The 16,842-nt window shown below is 41.1% G+C and overlaps 2 protein-coding genes across 5 annotated transcripts; both read left to right on the forward strand.

The window, feature by feature from the left end:
• The first annotated feature begins 643 nt into the window (after positions 1-643).
• On the forward strand, positions 644-8,275 carry LOC135333677 (uncharacterized). 3 transcript variants are annotated; one of them, XM_064528690.1, is made up of 16 exons: positions 644-977; positions 1,272-1,370; positions 2,076-2,174; positions 3,211-3,309; positions 4,302-4,400; positions 4,657-4,746; positions 5,140-5,201; positions 5,258-5,316; positions 5,377-5,862; positions 5,923-6,035; positions 6,090-6,254; positions 6,315-6,533; positions 6,702-6,811; positions 6,861-7,063; positions 7,120-7,230; positions 7,804-8,275. In XM_064528690.1, the coding sequence occupies exons 1-16, from the start codon at positions 780-782 to the stop codon at positions 8,130-8,132; spliced, it is 2,541 nt and encodes an 846-aa protein (XP_064384760.1). In that variant the 5' UTR covers positions 644-779; the 3' UTR covers positions 8,133-8,275. The 3 variants fall into 3 exon arrangements, with proteins under 3 accessions (XP_064384760.1, XP_064384762.1, XP_064384761.1); XM_064528692.1 differs by having other exon boundaries at positions 645-977; positions 1,257-1,370; positions 2,073-2,174; positions 5,258-5,862; XM_064528691.1 differs by having other exon boundaries at positions 645-977; positions 2,073-2,174; positions 5,258-5,862.
• Positions 8,276-8,314: 39 nt separating this feature from the next.
• On the forward strand, positions 8,315-16,748 carry LOC135333792 (uncharacterized). 2 transcript variants are annotated; one of them, XM_064528828.1, is made up of 6 exons: positions 8,315-8,505; positions 9,677-9,732; positions 9,991-10,087; positions 11,819-11,894; positions 14,634-14,678; positions 15,767-16,748. In XM_064528828.1, the coding sequence occupies exons 1-6, from the start codon at positions 8,464-8,466 to the stop codon at positions 15,787-15,789; spliced, it is 339 nt and encodes a 112-aa protein (XP_064384898.1). In that variant the 5' UTR covers positions 8,315-8,463; the 3' UTR covers positions 15,790-16,748. The 2 variants fall into 2 exon arrangements, with proteins under 2 accessions (XP_064384898.1, XP_064384899.1); XM_064528829.1 differs by lacking the exon at positions 15,767-16,748 and adding an exon at positions 14,790-15,760.
• Positions 16,749-16,842: the final 94 nt, after the last annotated feature.

Below are 16,842 nucleotides of genomic sequence, written 5' to 3' on the forward strand. Positions count from 1 at the left end.
CAATGATTTACGAATGGCATCATCAATGTTCATATTTGCATGAGAGACAAATGAGTTCGCCAAATTTGGCCAAATATACCATAGATACAAATTTGTTCCCGTTAGGTGTGGGCGTATCATGCATGCACTAACCATTTCTTCTCTCCTGCAGGTAATGCTTGCTACAGTGTGCAGATAGTCCAGTCACTCTCTGAGGACTCCACCTCCTGTCAGCTGTGCTCATCACTGTGTCCATTCTTGAGAAAACCAACGAGTATGTGAATGAGACCAAGAGAGAGAAGGCCACCAGACTGTACACTGCCCTGCTGGGTGTGGTCAAACACCACCCCACAAGTACCACGAGTTTGTCTCCACTCTCAGACTCAACCCACTACACACTGACTTTGTCAGCTAGAGCTAATTCTCTATTATAGTATAACAAGTACAGTCATGTAGTTTGTCCATAGCTACATGTAGTTATGTATGATTGTATGATTGTGTGTACAACCTATTCTCCTACCTTAAATTCTGAATTTCATACAGCGGCCTGCACTCGAGGCTAGCTATAATGAATGTCAGTCCAAACAAAGAAGCATAGCTATACTATCCAAGCCTGAAATAGTCTCGATCCCGGGGGGGGGGGGGGGGGGGGGGGGTAACCCAGATGTTTCATCAGAGATGTAACGTATACGCTAATTGTGCAGTAGTCTAAGTGACTGTTTGCATTGTTGGTAGTTAGAGGAACCCATGAATGTGTGAGACCACATAATTAGATTTGCTAGCTAGCAAGTTGCAACTGTATGGTTTCACAGCTTACTACAAAGACACTTGTCAGCTACTTAGAGCTCCATTATTACTTGTGGTGTTCAACACAGCTCTGTTTAGGTATGGCTTCTGCAGAACTAAGACTGAAAATAGACGATGTTGCCAGGGCTGGTGACTTGAGTGCTTTACAAGATGCCATCAAGAGGGGAGAAGATGTCAATAGTGTGGATTCGGTAAGTTGGTTTGTGGGTATGCAGAGTTGTAAGTCTGTTTGGTAGCTAATGATATGAATTTTTGAATGTCGCTTGATTCTATGCTTTAGTTTTGTCCCCAAATATTGTCTGTCTACCTCTCAAGTGAGAGGTACATGTAAGGTCGTTTGTCTGTCACCCTCATACAGCCGTATGTCAGGCTACATGTAATAATTATTATCAGTAATGAGTTCCTTTACTTTATAAAAATGTTATGGTCTATTACATAAATGTGTTGTCAAAAGTTAATGTATGCTGCAGCTCTTATTCTTGTAGGGTTGGCGTACTCCACTCTATTGGGCAGCCAGAGAAGGGCACACTGACTGTGTTAGAGAGCTGCTCTCCTCAGGAGCCGTGGTGGACCTGGCTGATGAGGTGAGTATCTGATACTAAACTGATGTGTCTTACCATCACATCATTTGATAATAAGCAATTATTTGCATGTACGTACATTATGGACATTGCCGGCATTTTCGATTGCCTATAAGATATACTTATCTTGCTTATTAAATTTTGTGTCTAATTAAGTTGACGAACTGGGCTACATAAATTTCCTTGTATACCGTATATGCTCGATCAGAGGCTGCTCTTGTATAAAGGCCGCACTCAAATATAGTAGCCTCCTTTGCTAGCAAAATAACTATTTAGTAGCCGCTCTCAAATAGTAGCCTCAGTGAATTTTGACTCTAGCATTTCTTTACGTGCCAGCCAAAACATTGTTAATACTAGCAGCTAGCTACATGTACGTAGCTACTGGGTACAGGTAGCAGCTTGTTAGTGCTTCAGAAACACTTTCTCATGGCAAAGTTAAAGTTTATGCAGGTGAAAATAACTTTTGATGATAAACTAAAGGTTATTGAATTAGCTGGAGCTATAGTAAACGCCGCTTTTGAACAATGGCCTCTCTCGAATTGTAGCCTAGCCGCGGCTCCTGATCAACCATGTACTTCGTGCGTGGGTGGATGACGTCAGATCCAACCACTCTATTATAGTATGCTAATCCCCTTCCTTTACTTTATTCATGGTCTATCACATAGATATTTTGTCAAAGGTTACTGTATTATGCTCTCACTCCAGTAGATCGGGCGCACTCCACTCTATTGGGCAGCCAGTCAAGGTCACACTGACTGTGTTAGAGAGCTGCTCTCCTCAGGAGCCGTGGTGGACCTGGCTAACAAGGTGAGTATGTGATACTAAACTAATGTGTCTATAGGCAGCATGTTCGTGACCATCACATCATTAGGAATTAGTACCGTACTCACTCGAAAATACGCCCCTTTCGAATTTACGCCCCCCCTAGCCAGAGCAAGAAATGTATTGCAGAGGTATTTTCTATCACAATAATACGCCCCCTAACCTCATCTAATTATAGCAGGTTCAATAATAGCTCCTGTTAGATCTAAAAATAGTCTTATCAGAGGAGGTTGGTCACGCGTTATCATTCATGTAACGTCTCTGTTCACGTTACCATACATGTAGATACTGAACAGAAAGTTATGGCTACTCTTGCTTTGCTGAGCTTGTATCACCTGACTAGCTGTGCCTGTTGTCTGGTTGGACCAGGATTAGCTAGACTATAGGGTAGAGTGTAGTTCAGCGGTGCTGTATGTAGCTTGCACTGTACTGGCTTGCAAGAATCTAGTAAACACTAGCTGATACTCGTCAGAATAGCAATGGATCGGGTTGGTTAATGAAAGCTTTATATTTAAAGTAGCCAGAGTCATATGAAGTTTGCCTTCAGTCTCCAATGACCGTGCAACACTAGCTAGAAGTTTACATACATGTAATTGTGTCAATAAGCTGTGTCAGCTCAGCAAAAAAGTGGTGCACTTGATCGTGTCCAACCTCCTCTGTAGTTTTATATAGTAGCTGGACGAGCAAGAGTTAGCTAGCTACAGATCTACCGACAGTTAGTGTTCCTACAATGGTTGAGAAGAGTCACCCGCCTCCGCCTACCACCACAATTAACCGCGCGTACTTGGTCTTACTATACTATCTTCTAGTGATTCATTTATTTAGACACTCTTCAAGAGTAGCTCTAGGACCAAATCCAACCTACCTGCACTGCATGTGCATCGATGACCATTTCAGCAAAAGGAATACATTGCGTTGATTAGAATGCAGACAGGGATTCTTTGACCTTGTGCAGACTGACCTGAAAATTTGCGGCTTTATAACACGGATCAAAAGTTACTGTATGCTCTCACTCTTGTAGGCTGGGTGGACTCCACTCCAAAGGGCAGCCAGTGGAGGTTACACTGAATGTGTTAGAGAGCTGCTCTCCTCAGGAGCCATGGTGGACCTGGCTGACAATGTGAGTATCTGATACTAAACTAGGCAGCATGCTCGTGACCATCTCATCATTTGGTTGCATGTACGTTCAATTATGGACATTACCGGCATTTTCAATTAATCACCTGTTACCTAGACTATAGTGATACATTATACTGGTCAGTATATACTAGCCTCGTTCCCAGGCCGAGGTGTCTCTAAAATAACGCTAGGTCGCCATGCAACATATGGGCGTGGTTTCAATCCGTTCAGATTCAACACATTCAATGATTTCTCCGTAAAAGCTGCCGTAATCACAAAAATAGCTCCATGTTACAAATTATCTTTTGAAGAAAGCTAACCTAGCTAACTAGCTAACTATAGGTTTTATAGATCTGGGTGGTAGCTATATCACGTTGTGTCAACAAGAGGCCCCCCTCAATGAGTGTCAGGTCCAAGCTGTCAACTCCAGTGTGAAGGAAGGGACATTTTGTGTGGTTCGATCCCTACTGTGCTACCAGTTGCTGCAGACAATGAACTTGGAAGCCATTATAGCTCGATCTACCTGGACATATAGCATAGGTGTATTTTGTGTTGCTAGGGTATAAACTAGTTATGACACGTGCACTCGGAATGCATGGTGTATATTGCACTCAGCCCTCGGGCCAATATCATATTTCTTTGTCGTTTTTCTAGCTGTATTTTCAGACATTATAATTATTACAATATACCAGATGCAATCTATCCCAGGCCTAGTTGGCGACCCAGTATTATTTTAGAATACATGCAGTTGTAGATGTACTGTACAATGTATTATGAACTTACGTGTGCTGACAATTACATTTCCCTGTGGATTTTAGTTTTTTAAACTGACGTACTAGCCGGTTTATTTACATGTACTGTACTAGCTGGCTTAATACATATGACTGTTGTGCTTGTGTTCTCACTCTAGGATGTGGTTGGAAATGTAGAGCAGTGAATGTCTGTATTGTTCAATGTACATTCATATTGTGTTGTCACTGTCTCCACTCGCAGGTTGGGAACACTCCACTCATGAGGGCAGCCTTCAGGGGACAAGAATATACTGTAAAGGAGCTTCTCTCATCAGGGGCTTCCCCTCTCTGCACTAATAAAGTGAGCACATGTACTTTATAGAGAACATATAGTTGCGTAGTTATACTTAACAAACAGCTTTACATGTATACTGTACACCTATACCCCTTACAGTAGTTATTGACTGAACAGAGCTGTTATTTGTACTTAAACAGATATACCCAACCTCTTAATATGCAATTACCGTTGCCAGTATTGCTCTGTCAGCAAAGTACATGTCAGACCAATTTACCTCTTACAATGTATGTCTCATCCCTTCATATGATCATCATCACAGGATGGAGAGACTGCTTTGATGGTGGTTAAGGGATCTGATTATTCTAACCCTTCAACAATAAAGTTGCTTGAGGAAGCTGCTGAATCACATGTGAGTCCATACCTCAATAATGCATACACTTATCGTGCATGTGTGTTTTATTTTTTTGCGGTAAATACAATAGATGTACATACGTATACACACTTTATTACAATATAATTTTATGTATAATTATGAATAATATATATATATATGAATTGTAAGTGTCTTATTTACTTTCACCGAATTTCACTGATAAATAGCTCATACGTACTTTTCTAAGGGAACAAACTGATACACTGTCATGCAGTAATGTAATTTAATGGTATTAACTGTCTGGAGTGCAAACTTTAATATTAACTACAATGGAGAGCAAACTACAGTTCCAATATTACACACACCCAAACAAGCATGAATACCATTACATGTGCCCCCCCCCACACACACACACACACACACACTCAGTCACATCCGCAGTCTGTGCAGGTCCTCCCCAAGAACTGGACTGTTGTCACTGACACAGAAACGTGAGTGACTATTGCACAGTTGAGTCACTGGCTTTATGAATGTGAGTCAACTTTAGGAATAAGCCAGTCTACCAGAACAAGGCAGCAGGGGAAACCCTCTCCACACCACCTGGATGTAAGTGTGTGCTTGTGCTGTATTCAGCACATGGTTCTGTGTGTTTTACCTCCTGTGTAGATCCCTTGCACCAAACTCCCACACACCCTGGTGTCACTTTCTACGAGGAGCCTCAAGAGAAGGAGTTCACCTCCACTGGTGGACATGCTGACTTTGATAATGGAGTGCAAGTGACTGTTCCAGCTAATGCTGTCCCAATAGGGACCTTTGTGGGCATTAAAGTTCAACCCAGCTTTGCCTCCAAGGATGTGTTTGTGATGCCAGAGGGCATTCAATCTGCCAGTCCGTCCTATTTGATCTGTGGTGAAGGTCTAAACGGAGAGGTGACCCTGAGCATGGAGCATCATGTACGAGTGTCCACCCAACAAGAAGCTGATGACCTCTTATTTCTCCAAGCTGACTCGTCTCCCAAGAGATCTGTTTCAAAAAGTATTTACGTGTACCAGGAGGTACCAGTGTCAGAGTTCACTCCTGGAGGAAACACCGGGAGACTGAAGCTGGGCACACGACTGAAGAACTTCTTTAAAATTGGGAGGAGAAAAAGAGGTGAATATTTATGATTTTAGAATGACTTCTGATTCAACATAATTTTTAAATCACGTACAGGCAATACTGACAGTAACCTCTACACTGTCAGAGTCTATCGGTCTCCTTCACACACAACTGGGGACAGGCTAGCCATCATTGTAGCCAGTCTCTTTGGGAGCTTATACGCTAAGGTAAGATTGCTCATTTGAAGTGTGCTCATTAATTTTATGTACCTAATTCTATAGTTTCTAGAGACACTTGATAAAGTGATCATCCTACAAGACTATCCAGAAGTGTCTTCAAAGTCAATTGACAGGACGACTCAAGAATCACTGACGTTTGTTGATATGTGTGCCACTCTCAACATTGACCCAGTGCAGGGATGGTCTGTGGAACCAGACAAGGAATTGGTAAAATGTGAAGTTGGACACGTATACACTTAAAATCACTTTCTCTACTTCATTTCTCAGATCTCGCGTAGTGAAGTGGATCAGCCTGAGATGGAGAAACTCAGGCCTGAGGATCTTCACAACTACCCTCCCAGGATAATCTGCAGGTTCTTCCCTGAGGAGAATGCTCCCAAGAGAACCACCTGTACCATCTCCTTGTCTGGACTCCTGCCACAGGTCAAAGTTCATCTACCATTGATTCCCACTCCCAAAGTTGCTGTGGATACTACTAAACTACAGGTATTCACGTTTGTACATTGAAGTGGTGTAGTGGGTACCTTTGGCAAATTAAAATTTACCCACTTGATATTATAGCAGGCCTTTTTTTAGCACATAATTGTAAGTAATACACACATAGTTTTTTTGTACAATGTACACTGCGCTTAATCCTCATTCCAATTTGTTTAGGAGGCCACTGATGAGTTGAGAAGGTCTGCCCTGGCAGTGAGTGACACACAACTTGGCTCTACTGTGAAGAGTGTAGTGTCTCTGATGGAGAGAATGACTGCTGCTCTGAGGTACCACTCAATTGTCTAGTGGAAGTCTGATTATCTTTTTTTTCTAAAGGTCATCTTCTCTGAGTAAGCTGACAGACCACACTGACTCCATACGGACAGAGATAACGTCTGTCCTTGTAGTGACCAGGAGGGTTGTCCAGGAGTGCACAGTACAGAGCATCAGTGAGAACATGGGAGCCAGTCTCTCTAAGATGGAGACTTTATCTCACCAGCTTTGTATAGTGGCCAAGGTCAAACTGAGAAACTGTCTAGGTGAGAACGTGTGTTTATGATATCAAGTGTTAGCTCTCATTCTCAATGGTATACAGACCAGTCAGAGGAGACAGCTGCTCTTGTTGACCTGGTGGAGAATGGAGCTAATCTATTGAGAGCTGTGGACTGTCTACTCAGGGACATGCGCACACTCAGTGGAGTCAGTGGTGAGTGTACATTGTCAGAGTCATGCCATGTATTGAGTATTAAAGGTACCTACCTATTATGTTTTTATTTATGATACTATTATGATAGTTACTGCTGCTCAACTGCAACCCCCCTCCCTCCGTTTCTTTCAGCTTCCATAACATGGCAGTTACAGTATAAGATACCATGTTTGAATTTTAAATTCCCAGAGGGGGCAAACCAAATGCAAAAGGAGGGTGGCAAAAGCTTCCCTAATTTCCCCTTGAGATTAAATTGCTAATATTCACGTACAGTCTTTTGTCGAAATCTTATAACTATATAATGTATGTAGAGCTACAAAATGCATCTTTTAGTGTTGATGTAGTTAAGTTATGACCTCCTGAAAGAAGCTAGCGTAATAGCTAGGTGCCATATTCCTTTCCACTTCCACTGTATTGTACATACTACATGTACTGTACTTAGTGCTCCAGTGTGTGGGCGTATCATGCTCTAACCATTTCCTCTTTCACACAGATGTTTTGTTATTGTATTGAACTGCATGCAATCCACGTACACCATTTCCTTTGCTGACCCTCACCCTATCCACACTACAGGCCTGGCAGAGAGGATAGACATTGAACACCCTCTACTCAACAACGAGATTGAGACAACAGAGTTCGTGTATTTGGCTGCACATTTCGACAACGTGATAATGTACTCTCAGATGTTGGGACTCAATCGTTCTCAGCAAGCTAGTGTGAGGCAGCTTCTAGTTTTATATGACATGCAAACGGCCATGATGGAGTGCTTGTCCCTGTGGCAGAGGAGTAACCCAGCTGCTGCAACTTATAGAACTCTTCTGAAACTACTCGTAAGAATGAAGAAATATAACATTGCGAATGATGTGTTCAAACATTGCCTAGAGAATAGTAAACTTACATAGTACATGTGTAGCGTATTATTTGTTTTGTGATCGTCCGTGGTGCTGGTTAGTAGAGTTTAAATGCACGTAATATTTTATGTGTATTGTATTTTTTGCATAATATAATTTGACTATGAATTGTGAGTCACATTTTTATGGTGGAAGTGTACTGTCAGGTTGATTATTTCTGTAACTAGCAATAATAGAATTGGCGATCTTTACCAAATCACCAAACCTGCAGCGAAGAGATGACTAGGGACTATACTGATACGGTAGTGAAGAGATGAGACTAAGGTACATGCTTGTGCAACTTACAGAGCTCTTGCGAAACTACTCCTAAGAATGAGGAAATATGACATTGCTAGTAAAGTGTTCAAACATTGCCAAGAGAATGGTAAACTTACATACCGTATAGCGGGTATATTTCGAGGGTATAAATGTTCGCGGTTTTCGCGGATTGAGCCTGTACCGCGAAAATTTATACCCACGAAAATTTATGAATAGTAGGCATGTTCAGTATTACAGATTCGAGGCTAACGGTGTGGAGGTACAGCTGCATGTTGATGTGCTGCGCATGCGCCAAAAGGCTGGAACTCAGACCACAAAAATAAAATCCGCGAAATCCTTTGTAATGGTCCATCCGCGAAAATTTATACCCTCGAAATATACCCGCTATACGGTAGTACATTTGTAGCGAATAAACATAATATGTTTTGTGATGGATCCATGCATGTGAGTAGAATTTTTTAATTTATACTAGGGATGCATTTGTGAGTCAAAAGTATGTGATCCTCTACCTGCCTACATTGTACGAGAGCTTAGCTTACAAGCCCCCTCATAACAATGACCTCAAGGACTGATAATGCATACACATGAAGTGTGTCACATGCATGACTCTGTGCTACAGTGGATTGCAGTGCACTTGCAACAGAAAATTGCCAAACAGCAAAACCACAATCAGATAAATTATTATGAATATCATTATCAGTTTTCTGGAGCTACATTGAATTTTCAAGAGTACTTTAACTAATACAGGTAGAAACCATAGAGCCAACTGAAATGACAACCAATTTTTCAGCAGACACTCACTGAACCTCTCTAGGCATGCCCTCTCCCCCCCAAAGAACGTATTGACATGCATGACATTTGTACTGTACATGCAGTCAGTCAAGTATTCTTGAAATGTATTTCATGCATTTCTATATAATTATGTTCATTGACTACTAGGCTACTACTAGGCTTTTCAAGAATGCTATCATAAAGTATCCATTCTGTAGGTATCTATGAGTGAGACTAATAGGAGTACCCTGAGAATATCTTTATAATCGCATGGAGATGTATGACTGAGCACCTTTTTGGGCTTTAATCCCCCGGGCCCAGCTTGTAGATTGCTCATACCTGTATACCTTCAGATGTTCAATGAGATTCTACTAAAAAAATCGTTGTAATAAAAGTGCAAGCTGAGCTTAGAATTATTATTGGTGAATTCATATCTGGTGGTTTTGCTGTTAGCAATTTTCTGTTGCAAGTGCACTGCAATCCACTGTACTGTTTCAATGTTACAGTGTTGTACAGTGCGTGAGGTGTGTGCCAAGTTCACCTCCATGCCATTGTCACTGAGGTGACGAGTACTGTCTGAATACTAGCCCTTTACAATCTGATTACAAGTGGTTGTTAACGTGAGCTAGTTTTGTAGTTGCCTCGATCCCAGGCCACTCTTCACTCAGGGTAGTTCTTTTCTATGAAGGCTGGTGAAGGAGGCTAGTTTTGTAGTAGCTAATAGCAGATTTACTTCTGTTGGAAAGTCGCATTTCATTTGCTCACTGTACATGCAGGCGTATAAGTCAGTTGTCATTTGAATATTCCTTCTCTTAATTAGAGTGTGTGAGGAGGAGGTCAAGGCGAGGATGGGATTGGTGGAGTGTGTCAACCACAACCTAGTGGAGCCGGCCCTACCATCATCTACGAGAAACACGGTGACTATATGTACTCTGAACCTTCATACCTTGGTTATTACACAGCTAACAAGTATTTAAATCTAGTGCCTGGATAGTCTGTATCTGCAGTTGTATTATATAAGTGAAACCTCCGAAAATGTGTGCAGCATTTATTTGCGACGTTTTTTTCTCTGTATTGAGCCTGAGGTGGTCCTTTATTCAGTGGTACCTATAATGTAGGAAAGTGATTTTGTAAACTGAAGCAGTGTCCACACAGAGAGATGTTTAATTGAGTCTCCCTTATTCAGAGGGTCCTTTACAAGAGGTTCCACTGGTATTCATTATGCCTCGGTGTGCATGCGCAAGCGAGGTATACGGTAGTGTGTTTGTGTGTGTGTGTGTGTGTGTGTGTGTGTGTGTGTGTGTGTAGACTGCTACAGCTGCTCAAGGATCAATGAAGTGCAAGTAAAAGTTTCTATAGGCTTCTAGTCTCATGTTTTCTTGGATTTTGATTCGTGGGTTTGCAAAAGAATGCTTCGTTCTCGAGTTATGCCTAGTTTTGCTTACTTGGAATGCCATTGCAGCCTTTTCAGAAGCAGTCTGCCCTAAGACCCCCAAGTTTTCAGTATTTGCAAGACAAGACAGGAAATACATACCACAAGTATTTTAATGGTATTCATAAGGATGACATCACAAAAACATTGTTTTAATGAAATTCATAATTATATAATGAGATTCATAATGATCACCCTTACAACTCTGTCAGATTGTAGTGAAGGGTGATTTTTTCTGAATTTCCAAAGCTCATAACACAGACCATTTACTGAACTAGAACTTGTTACTAGGAGATAAATTAGTTCAATATGGAATGTATTGACTCAGCAAGTTTGGACTGGATTGAGATAGTGTGAACAGCTTGCGCAAACTCTCAAAGTTAGCTCATTCTGAATAATCTCTGTGGTTGGTGGAACTCATGGCTGCATATCTCCAGATGTGAATGGAACCAGAGACTGCCTAAAGGATCAACTAGTGCATCTGATGCATGTGCATGCTTAGCAGCAAGCTAGAAGGCTTGAAGTCATTCATGAAGTGTTCTATGCTATTGCCAAGTTGTGTATTTATTTCAAAGTTTGTGTAACTGCTTTGCAAACACCATTCATTTGTATGGCATTTACCTTGAATATGTTGTAATTTAGATCCTTTTGATTTGATCAACCAATTTTTAGCTTGCTACGTTGATGGTGAACAGCTTGCTCAAACTCTCGAACTTTCCGCAATCGTTTTCACAACTTAATGCCAGTTTGACCCAAATTCATATTTTAAAGTGTTTATCGTATGTTAAACTGTCTTCTTATTACATATTTCAACTTAGATAGCTCTAAAAACCTTTACTTTTATCAGAAACAAAGAAAAACTGTTCTCATTAATATATTCATGAGGCAACTTGTAGCACTTCCTGTCTTACAACATTTGGGGTCTTAGGGCAGACTGAAGAGCACGTAGCCAAACTTGTTTACTGAGTGTTGCTACTCTACTTGTAGTTAGCTCTGCACTAGAACGCTAGCTATTGGTAGCTGCAAGAGTGAAAAGAGAGCTGCAGAGCCGCTGCGCTGATGGCAGTCATTAATTTTAGACTTGAACTTGGCATCGATCGTTTTTAACAACAATCATGGTCGATCATTACCCACTCTTTGAGTTTGCATACAGCAAATTGAAAAAATGTTCATCATGTGTATAAAATTAAGCTATTAGTAGCCTTATGTTATGTAGCTTTGGCATCTCCACCGAGGCATCAGCACCTGCGGTGCTTTCATATTGATGTTGGTACTGTGTTTCCTGTGTATAGGTGAGTATGTTGCACAGATCAATTAAGTTCACTCTGCTGCTAATGGCAAAATATTCGTGGTTGAAGGTCTAAATATTTTACCCACGAATGAAGCGACCTTGCAGTGCAAGCTCCAACCACGAAAATATTACCCACGAACAATATTGCTGAACCACGAATATTTTGTTCCTTGAAAATTACCCACTATACGGTAATATAATTTGATTGTGCGTTAGGTTTTGTCTTTCAAAGTTACACTTGAATTATAATGTACTGATCTGATCCTGTACTTTGTTTCGAGCGAAGCGAGGTTATGTTTGGGTCCTATCGAGATTTTCTGTGGTGGTGGTGGCAGTGGTGGTGGTGGTTGACGTCGAGGCAAAAGGAGCTCTACCTGGACTTCTGGTGAACATGTAGGCTTTGATATTTGGCGTGGAGTCTTGGCAGATGCTGAGGGACGTCGACTCACAGTCTTAGACCTCAGCAACAGCCAGGAGTGGCTAAACCGGTGCCTGGACGATCGACTAACTTTCTTGTGTGTCAACCATTAGACGTCTTTACCAGATTGAATGCTTATATAGACCTAGCTTTATTCTTATGTGACGATTATTAGGTCCAGATCAGAGCCAGAGAACAAGTCTGATAAACTATATGTGTGCGCATGCATAGCGAGGTTTGCACTCCAGTGTATACCTAGTTTTATTAATCTCTGTCACTGTAAAATTGCACAACTAGCAATAATAGAACTGACAATCTTTATCAAATCACAAAAAGAAACGAAGAGACTGTACCCTGCTGCTGGGGCAACTCAAAGCTCCTGTGAAACAACTAGCAACTCCAAGGAATATGCATGACATTGCTATATAGATTCTAGTAAGTGTTCAAGCATTACCAATAAAATGGTAAACATAATTTCATAATAAAATTAAGAAGGCAATAAGAATAGATCTTGAGGAAGGGAAAACAAAGTACGTGCGTGTCTTGTCTATCCATCAGGAACATGGACATACACATTGCTGCCTGTGACGGTGACTTGAGTGCTGTGCAAGCTGCCGTAAAGAGAGGAGATGATGTAAACAGTATGGAAGTAAGCTGGTTTTGTGGTAGTCTCATGAATCAGCCGCCCTTCCACGGAGAATCCATCTGAGCACTTTAGTCCAGAGGTCATTGCACAATGGAATGTTAATTGTCATTACGTTAGTGTCAAAACTAATTATTTTCCAACACATGCAAAGGTCAACCGCGAACGTTTGACTAGCAGCTATGAATTTTTGTTTGGCTTGCTCCAAGAACGTTGCTAAAGGAACTAAAAAGGGTCGCACAGGACCGCACTAGTCAACTCCACTTATTATAGCTCCTTGACTGGCGAACAGTATAGCCACAGTTATAGGCTGACTATAGCGCTATCTATAAATGCGTCCTACTGTACAGAACGCATACGCTTCTTGTCATTCTTTTTCAATCCCCTTGATCTCATTGGTCAGGTCGAATTAAAAAGTTCAGTCTAAAGTGCTCTGACAAACTCTCCGTGGATGGGCGGCTGATTCATGAGACTAGTTTTGTGGGTCTGATGTCAGTATAGAGCTGAAGCTGTGAAAGTCTGTTGGTAGCTGTTGTGCTTTTAGCAAAGAATTTTTAAATGCAAATAATTATTGGCTGTCTACATCCCTGTAACTATAGCCTAAACTATACTGTCTCATTAGCAGTTAAAGCAGTCCATGAAAGTGTCTCCAACAGCTCATTTTTGCGCACACACACACACAATCACTCTACCCCTGCTGCGCACTGCACACACACGGGATAAGTATATTGCATGCATGGTGGTGTGCTTTAGACCACGCACCATGCAGCCTATATAATTATTATGACATAAAACGTTCACCCACCCCATTATCACATCACGTGTACACACATGCACATACGCAGTATTACATCACGTATTATATAAGGTAAACCATGCATGCATAATAATTATATCTACACGTATATACAGTCAATGAGCTGTTACAAAGTAGCCTCATGCACACACATGCATGCTGGCGCAGTTCAAAATGATAGAAACCTTAATTTGACTTCAACTGCATGTGTATACAGACAGCTATACAATCATGGTACAATCATAATGTATAGCAATCGTTATAATTATGTAGCATAATTATATTATGTACACAACACATCTTCACTCTAGGTGCGCTTGTGTAAATCTAAGGTCACACATGCATTGTCTGGTCTGCTGGTTCAGCTTGTTTATGAGACATTTAGTCTGTTCTGCTGCTTATGAGTCCCTGGGGTTTTCCCTGGTCTTGGCCATGTATTGGTTACACTGTAAATGTGGTTTGTGAAACTAACACCATGCACATGTAGTGTCATGTGTTAATTTATAATTGACTACTATAATTATATAGACTCTATAGCAGATAAGTGGGATGTCAGACTCTTAGTTATAGGGCCATGACATGCACCAGCGGCTGCCGCGCTGCATGCATGTACTGAATATAGCTATATTTACCTGGATACCATGGAACAACGTCGTACACTTTTACCAGATCATCGATTCGGCACCTGCATGTGTGTTTATTTTGCTATAGGGCCAGACGTTGTCACTCCGACCTATATATTGTGCATGCGTGTATAACAGTCAGCAAGGTGACCTAGGACATACACCCCATATATAGCCTCCCCAGGGGGATATACCATGCAGTATAGAAAATGCATGCAACAATGGCAGTTAATTGTGGCAACAGTATACATTCCATGCAGGTCTTCCTATAATAATTATACTCTGTGAGAACGGACTACATATAGGTGAGAGTGCACTATGACTTTAATATTGTAATAGTAGATGCCACATTGTCTGCATGCATGGTAAGCATGATAATTATGTCATGGGAATTTTCATTTCACTTGTTTGTGCAGCAGCTGTGTGAGCTCGCGGCCACGCACATGGGATTTAACCAGGGAAAACACCCCAAGTCCCATGTTGCCATACATGCACACAGCTGCAAACATATCAAATCTGAGTGAACATGCCCTCACCTCTGTTTACTATGCATGCAGACAATGTGGCATCTACTACTATAATCCAGAGTCCCTGAATGGGTTTGCTGTGTATAGATCTTTATATATAATTATCAGTACGAATAATGATGGTCAATGATTAACTATTTAAATCGCAACTCATTGATTTAAATGTTGTGTGCATGATGGGATAGTATTTAGCTATTATATGCCTCTGCTGTTTTTCTTGTGTGTGAGGTGTATTTGTCTAGTTGATCTTCATGCATGCATGCGACGTCTTATATATAATTGTACCGTATTATTAGAATATTTGCATGCAGGTGAAAAACTATTGCGAATCAGCGAAATCAGCAGAAAATTTGACCCTTTGCGATCTAACTATTACATTCTGGCAAGGATCGTGTGTATTTACATGTAATAATTTAGGTTTTGCGATTTTATTGTTACGAATTGATCAACCCTCACAAAGTTCGCATATGTGCTTGATGCTCACAAAAATATTCTAGTAACACGGTATAGGCTATATATACGAGAAATTAATTGCCCCTAGCTGGTTCAAATTTTACTGTCGATCCAGATCGATGTACATGTGATATAAGCACTCCAGAGCAATAAAAAAAAACTGCATGGTCTTGCATGGTCTTGTATCTCACTGCTCATATGCAATATTGATGACCAACAAGTTATAGCACATAATTAGTATCAACATACTAACTAATTATTATTGCAAGCGGCTATCATATCGCATTTTGTATCGCACAATTAATTAGAAGCCGATCCCCATTGAAATCGCAGCATTTAGTAATAAGTTAATTGCATAAAGCAGGAGCCTTTAATTTATAATAGATCTGTAAAATGTGATTATTGTTCTTTAGGGTGCACTTTAATCAAAACTTAGATCTACCTTGTTTGCGGTTAGATGACATACAAACGGAATAGCTCCACCCCCTCTTACCCAGACACTGCAAAACGTATAAAAGGCATGCAATAATTCATGAATCATCTCTGACAATCGACAAAGAGGCAGAAAACTGAAGCAGATAACTATGGCAACAACAAAACCATCAAAGCAGCAGATCTCAGCAGCTATAGACACTTTGGCAGAGTGGTTTCCAGAAGAGGCTACCAACTTGAAAAGTAATCGGGATGCCATCATATCTTACCATGATGGTGATGCTAATCCAGCACTGGAATCCTCACTCAGCCGTGTTGAGAAGAATGAGGTTGAACTTGCTGTCGAAATCCCCAAATTAACGCCTTGCGAAGAAGCCTGTAGTGTTGTGGTTGTGGATGTGATTTTTTTTTGCTTTGGCCTGGTCGGGCTGCACGTGTCCAATCAGGAACGACTAACTCGAGCAATTATCCAAGAAATGGGAGGTGAAACTCTACGTGGTTTGGCACGAGCTATTCATGCTTTTAGTACCGCTGACGGTGCCATCAATAAAGCGAAAGCCCTCTTCACTCTTGCTGGTCAAATCTTCAAAGCTGGTGGCTTCAAAGCTGCATTTAAGGTGATCAAGAGTGAAATGAGTTGGTGGGATTGGGTAAAAACAGGTGTTATAGCCGTCGCTCAAATTGTGGCGTGGTTTGCAACCGATGGTGTCGCATTTGTTGCAGAAGCAGCACTGACCATTATGTCTGCCGAACAACTAATTGAGGATGCAGTAAAAGCTGGTCAAGCGTGCTCTCAGTGAATTGACACTGCATGGTTTTGCAGAAGTGAAAAATAAGACAATATTATAGAACACAATGCAGCTGTGCATATATTAGTAGATTTTAGCGGCTATATTATTAGTTTATATTATAGGCTTGCAAATATTTCTTTTATATTGATAGCGCTAAATTTCTAAATTTGAATTTGCCGCTGCATGCATGCACGGATGGGCGAGCAGTGTATATCTGCGTTGCACCCGTATCACTATAGAGGGACCTCAAAGTGCACGGATGCATT

The sequence above is a fragment of the Halichondria panicea genome, chromosome 3 (genome assembly GCF_963675165.1).
Source record: "Halichondria panicea chromosome 3, odHalPani1.1, whole genome shotgun sequence".
In the NCBI taxonomy this organism is placed as follows: Eukaryota; Metazoa; Porifera; class Demospongiae; order Suberitida; family Halichondriidae; genus Halichondria; species Halichondria panicea.

Bases quoted from the DNA above. Each gene is read 5' to 3' on its own strand.
- LOC135333677 (XM_064528690.1), top strand. From the start codon at position 780: ATGGTTTCACAGCTTACTACAAAGACACTTGTCAGCTACTTAGAGCTC. The intron at 2,175-3,210 runs GTGAGTATGTGA...TCACTCTTGTAG, and splicing joins TGGTGGACCTGGCTAACAAG to GCTGGGTGGACTCCACTCCA. The intron at 3,310-4,301 runs GTGAGTATCTGA...CTCCACTCGCAG, and splicing joins TGGTGGACCTGGCTGACAAT to GTTGGGAACACTCCACTCAT.
- LOC135333792 (XM_064528828.1), top strand. From the start codon at position 8,464: ATGACATTGCTAGTAAAGTGTTCAAACATTGCCAAGAGAATG. The intron at 9,733-9,990 runs GTGACGAGTACT...TCTCTTAATTAG, and splicing joins TCCATGCCATTGTCACTGAG to AGTGTGTGAGGAGGAGGTCA. The intron at 11,895-14,633 runs GTGAGTATGTTG...CATTCCATGCAG, and splicing joins ACTGTGTTTCCTGTGTATAG to GTCTTCCTATAATAATTATA.